Source organism: Betta splendens, chromosome 11, assembly GCF_900634795.4.
Source record: "Betta splendens chromosome 11, fBetSpl5.4, whole genome shotgun sequence".
NCBI lineage: Eukaryota > Metazoa > Chordata > Actinopteri > Anabantiformes > Osphronemidae > Betta > Betta splendens.
In genome coordinates this window covers 15,381,430-15,394,928 of record NC_040891.2, presented here as the reverse complement: position 1 = coordinate 15,394,928, position 13,499 = coordinate 15,381,430, and the positions used below count along the sequence as shown (strand labels likewise).

Genomic DNA, 13,499 nt, shown 5'->3' with positions numbered 1-13,499 from the left:
TTCCATTTTCTGCAGGATACAAAGTTTAAAGAAGCAGCAGAAACAAACTTAACATCTGGGTGTAAATTGAAGAAAAGTAACTCAAGATGTGTCTCAAACACATTTATTTTAGTTCCCAGGCTCCATCAGAACTCTGCTCACTGTGTATCAGACACAGTCTCAACCACTCGCTCTAAGCTTCAAACAGTCTCAGTACCAGCAGCCGCACTAAAGACGAGAGGTTGGGTCACAAGACGATAGAAGTAGAGACAGGAGAACAACTGGCTTTTACTGGTGCCCACTAGAACCAGTACAGGTCAAAAATCACATCCCACAAGGAAATAAAGTAACATCAGTCAGATATAATCCTTCTGTTAATGTCCAACATGAGAACAAAACGGGGGTTTTAACACTGCAGTGAGAAACCGGTGAAGTCCGAGTCGGTGCTGACCCGTCACACGACCCGGGTCTCTGCTCCTGGAGACGGGTCAGTGGAAGAAATACACTGAGGACAGAGAAGACTTCATTAGACAGGGTCCGATGAGCTGCTCTTTGGTTTATGATGACATGTTACATGCTACTCACAGAAGATGACTCCAACAAATATTACGCCTACGACCGCCATGATGATCATCATCTGGAAACCAAGAAGAGAAACTGGATCAAGAGTCAGGAGGATCTAAGAACGCTCGGGTGTTTCTATTTAAAGCCCAGACGTGACCTGGGGTCTGTCAGACGATCACGTCATAGTTTTAAGGTTGAGCCTTAAACCTGCTCTTACTCTTTGCTTCCCAACCAGAACCACTGGTGTTGATCCAACTTCACCCTGATCCTACAGACACTAAGGACCCACAGCAGGAAAAGTTTTTGGCTTTGGCTTTCAGATGAATCCACGTTTATAGAGTTTGAACAAATATAATCGTTATGTCACCGTAACAGCTGGCTCTTTAATCTCCAGTCACTCTGTAATCCAGATTGGGACCTCCCTCTCTCTCTCTCTCTCTCTCTCTCTCTCTCTCGGCTCGTTCCTCCTCTTCCTGCTCCAGTTTAATCCTTCTCTGTGTTTTTACATGGCAGCCCCTGATTGGACGATGCCAAACTGACTGTGCTTCGAGGTGGAGCTCCACTAAGTGATGCTGAGATAAAAATGGACCAACAGCTGATGAGGTGATGAAGATAAGTGACAGATTAATACTGCAGTTATAGTGATTCTAAAGAACAGTGAAAAGAATCGGACCGGCCTGTGTAAGCGTAAACACCAAACTTTCCCACCTTGCAGTTTTTCCACCAGTACTTGTTCTTCAGTTTGGCGGCGCTGCTCTCAAACTGCGAAGCTCCAGCCTGCAGGGCGTCGGCCCGGTCGTCCAGTTCCGACAGCTTCTGGTCCCGCTCCAGGACTTTGTCCACGTTCACGCGCATGATGTCGACCACCTGAGGCACAGAAACACGTTGTTTGTACCTTAAAGCACTAGAACTTCACTGTGTGTTTTCATCCATCTTCGTGTTGTAATGTTGAGTGAGGTTCTCCCAGGTGGTTCTGCGTCTGGCCTCCTACCAGAACCAGACGCCTTAGACCCCCCGTCCTCGGACCTTGGTGCTGTTCACTTCAGCTCACCTCGTCCACCTGTGCCTGTGTCTGCTGCAGCCGTCTGTTGCTGGTGAGGTTTGGGGCTGGAGCAGGGGGCCCCCCCTCGCCTTCCGGGGCCCCGCCGGCTCCTGGCGGTCCTGCTGCATCTGGGGTCGACCTGGACGAGAGAGGAAGCGATGTGAGGAACACATCACTACGACTACAGTAGGTTCACACTTGGTACTGAGTATTTAAAGTGTCATTTTTATTATTGGTTGTTTCACTTCTACTTGTTCTCTGACTTACTTTGAGTTTTAAAAATTGCAGTTTTTACAGAATTGACTTCCTCTTGAACCTTAATTTACAGTATTTTTACATGACTTTATTACATGACCATGAGTATTCTTATGCTGCAGCATTGACGCATGTAGTGGATCTTTCGCTCTACTGCAGGGTAAATTCGGGCATTTCCTTTGTATAGTTTGAATCACTAGACTCGCGGTTCTGGCCTCATCATCATCTCCTCAGCACATCAAAAAGTGTCCAAACTGATGCAGAAACACCATTTGTGGTTCTGGGCTAAAATGGAGAAAGATTAGAGCAGCAGCAGCAGCGGGCGGCTGATGGAGACGAGACCCCTCCCCCACAGACAAACACAAACACAAAGTGAATAAACACCAAATACAGTTTGTGCTTTTCGTAACATTCACATCAAGTGGCTTTAGACACTTGTTTTCCACTAAGCTTGTTTCATGGCTCAGAGCTGAGACACTTTTGTGATGTGTAGAAAAGCACTTCAGAAAAAATTAAATGGAAACAAAATAGCATGAAGGCTTCAACAAAAACAGCACAACAACAACAACATCAATACAACAACAACGACCTGAATCTGCTACAAGGAAGATTCACTACGCATATAAATGAAATACTCACATTTCAGCGACAGGACGGCGGACGGAGATAATCTGTGCCCGAGAAAACAAGGGAGAGAGGAGAGAGGAGGAGGGGAGGGGAGGGGTGAGAGCGGGAGGATGGGGGGGATCCAGTCTTTAGTGCGTGAGTGCTCTTGGTTACCAATATAGTAATAATGATGACAATAATAATACAAATGCATTTTTTAAATGATGTTATGTAATCAACATTATACTTAACATTATACATATTGATCTTTATTCTTTTAAGGCGAATGAGCACGTTTCAGTCCAGAGGTTTTTGGCCTGTGCTGCTGCTTCACCTTGTTCTGTCTTCTGCGTGTTCTGAGGTGTCGCTTGGTTCAAATCCCCTGAAAGGTAACAAAACTACAGCTCTAAACTACAGCTGCAGGTTTCAGGATTCAATCTGCAGCAGCTGGTTGCTCTTCTGCTGTTTCTGCTTCATTCATTTTCAGATGGGACGCTTTGATTCATGGATCTGGCTGATGACTGAACGACTCACTAAATGGATTTGGAGTCAGTTCAGTACTTGAAGTTACAGTCCTCACTCCTAACACCTTTAGTACATTTTAGTCTAATTCTCAAAAAGGATGTTAATTTAATACAAATGATACTTATATTAAGTAGTCGATCAATGAAACAAACTCACACGAGAATTGTTTAGCGCCGTTTATTGTGTGCGTTTGTATTTTGCTCCAGCAACTCGAGGAACCATCACATACAGAGCATTTACTGCACTGTGGAAGCTTCATCATGTAGTTCTGCTCTTTGTTCATTTGTTTCCTTTGTTTTCTCCACTCAGGCGTCAGCAGCATCTGGAGGAACCCGTCAGACGGTGAGTCTGTTGGTCTTTAACTACACTTTGTGTTTGTTTCTTCTTAGAGCAGTGACAATTATAAGAAAAGTGTAAAACAACCAAATACAGAATATGAGCATCGTCATGTTTTATGGTTCTTGTCTCAGTGAAGCTGACTACAGGTTACTGTATAAGCAGACAAACATCAGTGTGTGAAACAACAAAGTGATAAAGTAACATTCATACCAATACTCAGCATTTCTAGTGTTCACTTTGTAAAGAAACGTTTGAACTGATCCCAGAACAACAGCTGCAGTGAATCTCAGATAAAGTCTAACTTCCCCTCAGTGTAACGTCTATTGTAGCAGGAAGCGGCAGCGTTATACTCGGCGTATGTACAGGCCACGTCTACGCAGAGACAAACAAAGGAACAACTTCACCTCAGCGGCCGATATTTGACAAACAACTTGGAGCCATTCGAATTCATAGGAAAACTCAACAAAATTAATTATAAGCAAAATATTCTAGTAAAGACTTCAGTCATTTAATTGTTCTCTTACAATGCAGCAACTTTTCATCAGTTTCTTCCAGTTTGCTCATCTTTGATGACTTTGCTTTGATAGTTTCTAGATCACACAATGAATCTTACAATTGATGGAAAAAACTTGGATTCCAAACCAAACATTACTTGGTTGATACCACATATCGTAACATGTGAGCAGCATATTCTGGCAAAGCATGAGGAAAACAAACCCATCTTCTCTCCTAAATTTCCTAGATTTGATGAGAGCCCCAAAACCTCCCAACTGAGACAATATTAGAGCTTTTTTCGAAGGTTTTCACAAATGTAACTCAAGTCTTCGGATTGAATTTAATTACACTAACCAATTTTTTAGTCCCTCAGTAGGTGATTAAAATAACCATAATTTGAGTAAATGTGGCCTTTTTCTAGTTAAAAAATAACATAAAACAGCAGACATATTTATATTAATCAGCTGTGGTTTCATTTCTCTTCATTGTCTCTTCTTTAAAAGTGACTAATTATCAGTCACCAATAAATATAATAGTGGAAAATGTTAATGAGGGATAAACAGAAACCGTTAACTGAATGCCGCCTGTGTGGCTGTGTTAAAATGCGGAGACTTAGTTATATAACAAAATAAAAAAAAATAAAAAAACAGACTCGTTCAGTGCAGTTACAGCTGGTCACCATAGGGGGCAGCTGTGAGCTTAATGTATTAACCATAGATCATAGAGTATTTTAGGATTAGGACCGTCAAACCCCAAAGGAGAGATTCACTGTGGCATTACTCCAGAGAACCAGCTATGTGTCTGTGTGTGTTCAGGGCTTCATCCAGATCAGAGGACACACTGAGGCCTGGAACCGGATGCGGCTTCTCCTCAGGGTTGGAGTCGTCTACAGCCACCGTGATCTGAGAGGTGGACTTCCTGCTAATGGAGAAAAACCGTTATTCATATATGTCATTCAAATATGTCCTGAAATGCTACTTCAGACACATTTGTGTTAGTCAAAGTCACACTATCCCTCCACTTTAGGACGTTCACATTCCAGCTATTGAATCTCTGTTTTACAACACAAGTGAGGTAAGTATGTGTTTGCATAAATAAGGCACCCATCCCTCCTTTAACTCTCTTTCCTTTACCTATCTCCGCTCTGTGTGATGAGTCTCCTGCAGGTCTCCATCTGAACATCCAGTCCTCTCTTCATGGAACACATCTCCATGTACTCGTGCAGGTGACGATTCATATCGCTTTTTGCTGTGGCCAGTTCGAGCTGACGGTGCAATAAAGTTATTCATTTAACAACAGCTCATAGTAAAACACAACGGCTATGACACTGTATCTCTGTGTATGACAGACTCACCTCTATCTGGTCAATTGTGTCCTGATATTCCTTCTCTCTGGATTTAAACAGAGACTCTGTGTCTTTAATCACTTTTTCTAGGGACTCCTCTTGCAACTGGAAACAAGGAAAAACAAAGAAAATGCTCATCATGTCACAGCTTATCATGAACAACTACGATATGGGAAATGGTAAATATTTGAATATTCACCGAAGTAAAAGTGAAAACACCAGAATCTCACACACCATAGTATAGTTTGTCCAAAAACATTAGTCATAGAAAAAATGTGATGAAAATAGTGTCATAGACACATTCCATACTATGGCTAAAAAATGATTCATAGTATGGAATGTGATTAAAAAAATGGTCATAGAATAAGATGTGACTAAAAATTAGGCCTAGTATAGTGTCTGAGAAAAAAAGCCTCATTGTATAGGTTGTGGTCTAAAATAAGCTATAGTTTTCTATGCAATTTAAAATGAGTCATAGTATAGTATGCACCCCAAAATTAATCATGGCATAGTATCTGATAAAGTGTCAATGTATAGTATGTGCTCAAAAATGAGTTATAGTCAAGTATGTGGAAAAAAAAGTCATAGTATATAGTATGTGACCAAAAATTTGTCAGTATAGTATGTGGTAAAAAAAAAAGTAATAGTATAATATGTAATCTAAAATGAGTCAGTATAGTATGCACCCCAAAATTAATCATGGCATAGTATCTGATAAAGTGTCAATGTATAGTATGTGCTCAAAAATGAGTTATAGTCAAGTATGTGGAAAAAAGTCATAGTATATAGTATGTGACCAAAAATTTGTCAGTATAGTATGTGGTAAAAAAAAAGTCATAGCATATAGTATGTGACCAAAAATTAGTCAGTATAGTATGTGTTAAAAAAAGTCATAGTTTAGTAAGTAATCTAAAATGAGTCATAGTATAGTTTGTGATAAAAATATGTCATAGTAGAGAATGTGGTCTAAAATTGTGTCATAGTATAGCATTCACTCAAAAAAAAGAGTCATACTATAGTTTGCAGTTTAAAATGAGCCAAAGCATAGTATGTGACCAAAAATGAGTCAGTATAGTATGTGGTAAAAAAAAGTCATAGTATAGTATTTAATCTAAAATTATTAATATAGTATGTGTTCTAAAATAAGTCATAGTATGGTATGTGATAAAAAAGTCATAGTATAGAATGTAATCTAAAATGATTTATAGTGTACTGAGTATACAGTATGTGATAAAAAAAATGAAGTCAGTTATATAGTAGTGTAAAAAAAGTCATAGTATAGTATTAATCTAAAATTATTAATATAGTATGTGTTCTAAAATAAGTCATAGTATGGTATGTGATAAAAAAGTCATAGTATAGAATGTAATCTAAAATGATTTATAGTGTACTCAGTATACAGTATGTGATAAAAAAAATGAGTCAGTATAGTACATGGTAAAAAAAAAACGTCATAGTATAGTATGCAGTCTAAAATGAGCCATAGCATAGTATGTGCTCAGAAATGAGTCATAGTAAAGTATGTGAAAAAAATAACATACTAGTATAGTATGTCATAAAAAAAATGTCATAGTTTAGTATGTAATCTAAAATAGTGTCTTAGTATAGCATTCACTCAAAAAATGAGTCATAGTATAGTATGTGATCAAGAATGAGTCTGTCAGGATCTGTCAGGAATAGATTTGACTTTGTTAGCATTCAGGTCCTAAATATCTTTAGGACCTGAATGCTAACAGATCCTAAAGATATTAAGGATATTTAGATATTTAGGACCTGACATATAGTAAGTTTTATGTTCAATGCACAATCACCATCATATACAGTGAGACATATGTTGTCATTAACACTTTATATCTGATGTTTTGTTAACTTTTAACAGGAGGAACATGATTGATGTGTGTGTTCGAAAAGGGTTGCTCTGATCTTTTGTTTTATTTCCTCTTCACAGAAGGTGATGTACTGGGGAAACAATGGAGAACATATACATAACTAGGTCCAGTAGCAGCAAATTTTAACCTGAGAAGATTCTCATTTCACATATATCAACAATGATTGCTGGGTTTTTTATCTGTGCGTCTGTTATTCACTTAAATACAAGGGTCATATTGCAATTTAATGACACAGCAGTTGATTCTACCTCTATTAGTACTATATACTATATATAATGTTTGTATTTTACTTTATATTTTCCAGTTCCACCTGAGGTATCTTTGGGTCATTGGGGTGATCACATAGGCCACGTTGTTTGAATTTTCAACATGGGGTGAAATAAAATCAAATAATGTCTAGTTTGTTTTACAGTTCAGACTAATGTAACATGAAAACTGTTTTACAACAGTTTTTTGACAGGAGGCTTACACTTGTCATATCTTGTTTCTGGCAAGGGATAGCCTGTGTTAAGAAATTAAAGTCATTTTGTACTTGTGACTAACTTTCTATTGTCTGTCTTCCAGCTTCAAAATAATTGTATCAATAAATGATACAATTGAACTGAAAATTGTTTAGTTATTTCTGTGTGAATTTCTTTTTAATTTGCTAAAAACACAGCAGTCATCCAAACAAATCATAGCAAGTATGTGATGAAAAAGGCATTATAGTAAAATGAGTGGTAGAAAAAATAATAGTATACTTTTAAACAGTCGTAGTGAGTGGCAGAAAGTATGTGATGTAAAGGATGTGTTTAAAAATTGTCATAGTAGTGTGCCGTCAAAAAAGGGGTTATAATATAGTTTGTGGTCTAAAATAAGTCATAGTATAGCATGTAATCTAAAATGAGGCATAGTATAATGTGATGAAAAAAGTGCCAAATTAAGTATGTAGTCAAAATGAGTCATGGTATAGTATGTGATAAAAAAATCATAGTATAGTATGTAATCTAAAATGAGGCATAGCATAGTATTTGATTTAAAAAATGACAATATATAGTATGTGATCAAAAATGAGTCATAGTAAGGTATGTGATACAAAAGTCATTGTATAGTATGTAATCTAAAATGAGTCATAGTATAGTATGTGGTCTAAAATGAGTCATAGTATAGTGTGCAGTCTAAAATGAGCTATAGCATAGTATGTAGTCTAAAATGAGTTATAGCATAGTATTTGGTCTGAAAATAGTCATAGTATAGTATGTGATTATAAAAATGACAATATATAGTTTGTGATCAAAAATTAGTCATAGTAAAGTATGTGATAAAAAAGTCATTGTAAAGTTTGTAATCTAAAATAAGTCATAGTATAGTAGGTGGTCAAAAATCAGTCATAGTAAAGTATGTGATAAAAAAGTCATTGTATAGTATGCGATCAGAAATGAGTCATAGTATGTGATAAAAAATGTCAGTATATAGTATGTAATCTAACATATGTCATAGTATAGTATGTGGTCTAAAATGAGGCACAGTATAGTACGTCATCTAAAATGAGTCAAAGTATAAAGTATGTGGTCAAAAATAAGTCATAGTATAGTATGTGATTATAAAAAAAAGTCATAGTATAGTTTGTGATAAAAAATGAGTCATAGTATAGTATGTGATTATTAAAAAAAGTCATAGTATAATATGTAATCTAAAATGAGTCGTAGTATAGTATGTGGTCAAAAATGAGTCATAGTATAGTATGTAATCTAAAATGAGTCATACTGTAGTATAGTATGTGGTCTAAAATGAGTCGTAGTATAGTACGTGACAAAAAAGTAATAGTATAGTATGCGATAAAAAATGAGTCATAGTATAGTATGTGATTACATATTATACTATGACTTTTTTTAATAATCTAAAATGAGTCGTAGTATAGTATGTGGTCAAAAATGAGTCATAGTATAGTATGCAATCTAAAATGAGTCATACTGTAGTATAGTATGTGGTCTAAAATGAGTCGTAGTATAGTACGTGACAAAAAAGTAATAGTATAGTATGCGATAAAAAATGAGTCATAGTATAGTGTGCAGTCTAAAAAAAGATATAGCATAGTATGTAGTCTAAAGTGAGTCATAGCATAGTATGTGTTAAAAAAAGAGTAATAGTACAGTACGTGATTAAAAAAATGACAATATATAGTATGTGATCAAAAACTAGTCATAGTAAAGTATGTGATAAAAAAGTCAACGTATTCTATGCGATCAGAAATGAGTCATAGTATGTGATAAAAAATGTCATAGTATATAGTATGTAATCTAACATAAGTCAGTATAGTATGTGGTCTAAAATGAGGCATAGTATAGTACCTAATCTAAAATAAGTCAAAGTATAAAGTATGTAATCAAAAACGAGTCATAGTATAGTATGTGGTCCTAAAAAAAGTCATAGTATAGTTTGTGATAAAAAAATGTCATAGTATATAGTATGTAATCTAAAATTAGTCATAGTATCGTATGTGATCTAAAATCAGTCATAGTATAGTATGTGATTCTAAAAAAAAGTCATAGTATAGTTTATGATAAAAAATGAGTCATAGTATAGTATGTGATTATAAAAAAAGTCATAGTATAGTTTGTGATAAAAAATGAGTCATAGTATAGTATGTGGTCTAAAATGAGCCATAGCATAGTATGTGGTCTAAAATGAGTCATAGTATAGTATGTGATTTAAAAAATTACAATATATAGTATGTGATCAAAATTTAGTCATAGTATAGTATGTGGTCTAAAATGAGTCGTAGTATAGTATGTAATCTAAAATGAGTCATAGTATATGTGGTCTAAAATAAGTGGTAGTATAGAATGGGATAAAAAATTAGCCATAGTTTAGTATGTGATTCTAAAAAAAGTCATAGTATAGTTCGTGATCAAAAATGAGTCATAGTATGTGATCTAAAATGTCATAGTATATAGTATGTAATATAAAATTAGTCATAGTATAGTATGTGGTCTAAAATGAGTCATAGTATAGTGTGCAGTCTAAAATGAGCCATAGCATAGTATGTGGTCTAAAATGAGTCATAGTATAGTATGTGATTTTAAAAATGACAATATATAGTATGTGATTATAAAAATGAAAATATATAGTTTGTGATCAAAAATTAGTCATAGTAAAGTATGTGATAAAAAAGTCATTGTATAGTTTGTGATCTAAAATAAGTCATAGTATAGTAGGTGGTCAAAAATCAGTCATAGTAAAGTATGTGATAAAAAAGTCATTGTATAGTATGCGATCAGAAATGAGTCATAGTATGTGATAAAAAATGTCAGTATATAGTATGTAATCTAACATAAGTCATACATAAGTATGTGGTCTAAAATGAGGCACAGTATAGTACGTCATCTAAAATGAGTCAAAGTATAAAGTATGTAATCAAAAATTAGTCATAGTATAGTATGTGATTCTAAAAAAAGTCATAGTATAGTTTGTGATAAAAAATGAGTCATAGTATAGTATGTGATTATAAAAAAAGTCATAGTATAATATGTAATCCTAAATGAGTCATAGTATAGTATGTGGTCAAAAATGAGTCATAGTATAGTATGTGATTCTAAAAAAAGTCATAGTATAGTTTGTGATAAAAAATGAGTCATAGTATAGTATGTGATTCTAAAAAAAGTCATAGTATAGTATGTAATCTAAAATGAGTCATAGTATAGTATGTGGTCTAAAATGAGTCATAGTATAGTATGTGATTCTAAAAAAAGTCATGGTATAGTTTGTGATTTTAAAAAAAGTCATAGTATAGTATGTAATCTAAAATGAGGCATAGTATTATTACATAATCTAAAATGAGTCATAGTATACTATGTGGTCTAAAATGAGTCATAGTATAGTATGTGATTTTAAAAAAAGGCATAGTATAGTTTGTGATCAAAAATGAATCATAGTGTAGTATGTGGTCTAAAATGAGTCATAGCATAGTATTGTATGTGATAAAAAGGTCATAGTATAGTATGTAATCTAAAATGAGTCATAGTATATAGTATGTAATCTAAAATGAGTCCTAGTATAGTATGTGATTTAAAAAAAAGTCATAGTATAGTATGTAATCTAAAATGAGTCATACTGTAGTATAGTATGTGGCCCAAAATGAGTCGTAGTATAGTACGTGACAAAAAAGTAATAGTATAGTATGCGATAAAAAATGAGTCATAGTATAGTGTGCAGTTTAAAAAGAGCTATAGCATAGTATGTAGTCTAAAGTGAGTCATAGCATAGTATGTGTTAAAAAAAGAGTCATAGTACAGTACGTGATTAAAAAAATGACAATATATAGTATGTGATCAAAAACTTGTCATAGTAAAGTATGTGAAAAAAAAGTCAACATATTCTATGCGATCAGAAATGAGTCATAGTATGTGATAAAAAATGTCATAGTATATAGTATGTAATCTAACATAAGTCAGTATAGTATGTGGTCTAAAATGAGGCATAGTATAGTACCTAATCTAAAATAAGTCAAAGTATAAAGTATGTAATCAAAAACGAGTCATAGTATAGTATGTGATCCTAAAAAAAGTCATAGTATAGTTTGTGATAAAAAAATGTCATAGTATATAGTATGTAATCTAAAATTAGTCATAGTATCGTATGTGGTCTAAAATGAGCCATAGCATAGTATGTGGTCTAAAATGAGTCATAGTATAGTATGTGATTTAAAAAATTACAATATATAGTATGTGATCAAAAATGAGTCATAGTAAGGTATGTGATAGAAAAGTCATTGTATAGTATGTAATCTAAAATGAGTCATAGTATAATATGTGGTCTAAAATAAGTGGTAGTATAGAATGTGATAAAAAATTAGCCATAGTATAGTATGTGATTCTAAAAAAAGTCACAGTATAGTTTGTGATCAAAAATGAGTCATAGTATGTGATCAAAAAATGTCATAGTATATAGTATGTAATATAAAATTAGTCATAGTATAGTATGTAATCTAAAATGAGCCATAGTATATAGTATGTAATCTAAAATGAGTCATAGTATAGTATGTGGTCTAAAATGAGTCATAGTATAGTATGTGATTTTAAAAAAAGGCATAGTATAGTTTGTGATCAAAAATGAATCATAGTATAGTATGTGGTCTAAAATGAGTCATAGTATTATATGTGATCAAAAATGAGTCTGTGTATGTAATGAAAAAAGTGTCATGTATGTGGTCAAAATGAGTCATGGTATAGTATGTGGTAAAAAATGAGTCATAGCATAGTACTGTATGTGATAAAAAAGTCATAGTATGTAGTCTAAAATGAGTCATAGTATAGTGTGCAGTCTAAAATGAGCTATAGCATAGTATGTAGTCTAAAATGAGCTATAGCATAGTATGTAGTCTAAAATGAGTCATAGCATAGTATGTGGTCTAAAAAGATTCATAGTATAGTATGTAATTAAAAAAATTACAATATATAGTATGTGATCAAAAATGAGTCATAGTAAGGTATGTGATAGAAAAGTCATTGTATAGTATGTAATCTAAAATGAGTCATAGTATAATATGTGGTCTAAAATAAGTGGTAGTATAGAATGTGATAAAAAATTAGCCATAGTATAGTATGTGAATCTAAAAAAAGTCACAGTATAGTTTGTGATCAAAAATGAGTCATAGTATGTGATCAAAAAATGTCATAGTATATAGTATGTAATCTAAAATGAGTCATAGTATAGTATGTAATCTAAAATGAGTCATAGTATAGTATGTGATCAAAAATGAGTCATAGTAAGGTATGTGATACAAAAGTCATTGTATAGTATGTAATCTAAAATGAGTCATAGTATAGTATGTGGTCTAAAATGAGTCATAGTATAGTGTGCAGTCTAAAATGAGCTATAGCATAGTATGTAGTCTAAAATGAGTTATAGCATAGTATTTGGTCTGAAAATAGTCATAGTATAGTATGTGATTATAAAAATGACAATATATAGTTTGTGATCAAAAATTAGTCATAGTAAAGTATGTGATAAAAAAGTCATTGTAAAGTTTGTAATCTAAAATAAGTCATAGTATAGTAGGTGGTCAAAAATCAGTCATAGTAAAGTATGTGATAAAAAGTCATTGTATAGTATGCGATCAGAAATGAGTCATAGTATGTGATAAAAAATGTCATAGTATATAGTATGTAATCTAACATATGTCATAGTATAGTATGTGGTCTAAAATGAGGCACAGTATAGTACGTCATCTAAAATGAGTCAAAGTATAAAGTATGTGATCAAAAATGAGTCATAGTATAGTATGTGATTCTAAAAAAAAGTCAGTATAGTTTGTGATAAAAAGAGTCATAGTATAGTATGTGATTATTAAAAAAAGTCATAGTATAATATGTAATCTAAAATGAGTCGTAGTATAGTATGTGGTCAAAAATGAGTCATAGTATAGTATGTAATCTAAAATGAGTCATACTGTAGTATAGTATTGGTTCTAAAATGAGTC

General features: G+C 33.6%; 2 protein-coding genes and 1 long non-coding RNA gene across 3 annotated transcripts; 1 reads left to right on the top strand and 2 right to left on the bottom strand.

The window, feature by feature from the left end:
* Window positions 1-87: 87 nt before the first annotated feature.
* LOC114866188 (vesicle-associated membrane protein 2-like) lies at window positions 88-2,630 on the bottom strand. Its single transcript, XM_029167917.3, has 5 exons — window positions 2,480-2,630; window positions 1,595-1,724; window positions 1,252-1,410; window positions 565-616; window positions 88-484 (listed from the first exon to the last, which is right to left on the bottom strand). Coding segments are annotated over exons 1-5 (360 nt in total). The 5' UTR covers window positions 2,482-2,630; the 3' UTR covers window positions 88-467.
* LOC129604844 (uncharacterized) lies at window positions 1,631-7,594 on the top strand. Its single transcript, XR_008696142.1, has 4 exons — window positions 1,631-1,771; window positions 2,729-2,835; window positions 2,934-5,329; window positions 7,099-7,594. It is a non-coding gene; the product is annotated as an uncharacterized LOC129604844 (long non-coding RNA).
* Window positions 3,135-6,288, bottom strand: LOC114866186 (non-homologous end joining factor IFFO1-like). Its single transcript, XM_029167916.3, has 3 exons — window positions 5,160-6,288; window positions 4,939-5,069; window positions 3,135-4,723 (listed from the first exon to the last, which is right to left on the bottom strand). Exons 1-3 carry the CDS (start codon window positions 5,304-5,306, stop codon window positions 4,582-4,584), a joined length of 420 nt encoding a protein of 139 aa, XP_029023749.1. The 5' UTR covers window positions 5,307-6,288; the 3' UTR covers window positions 3,135-4,581.
* Window positions 7,595-13,499: the final 5,905 nt, after the last annotated feature.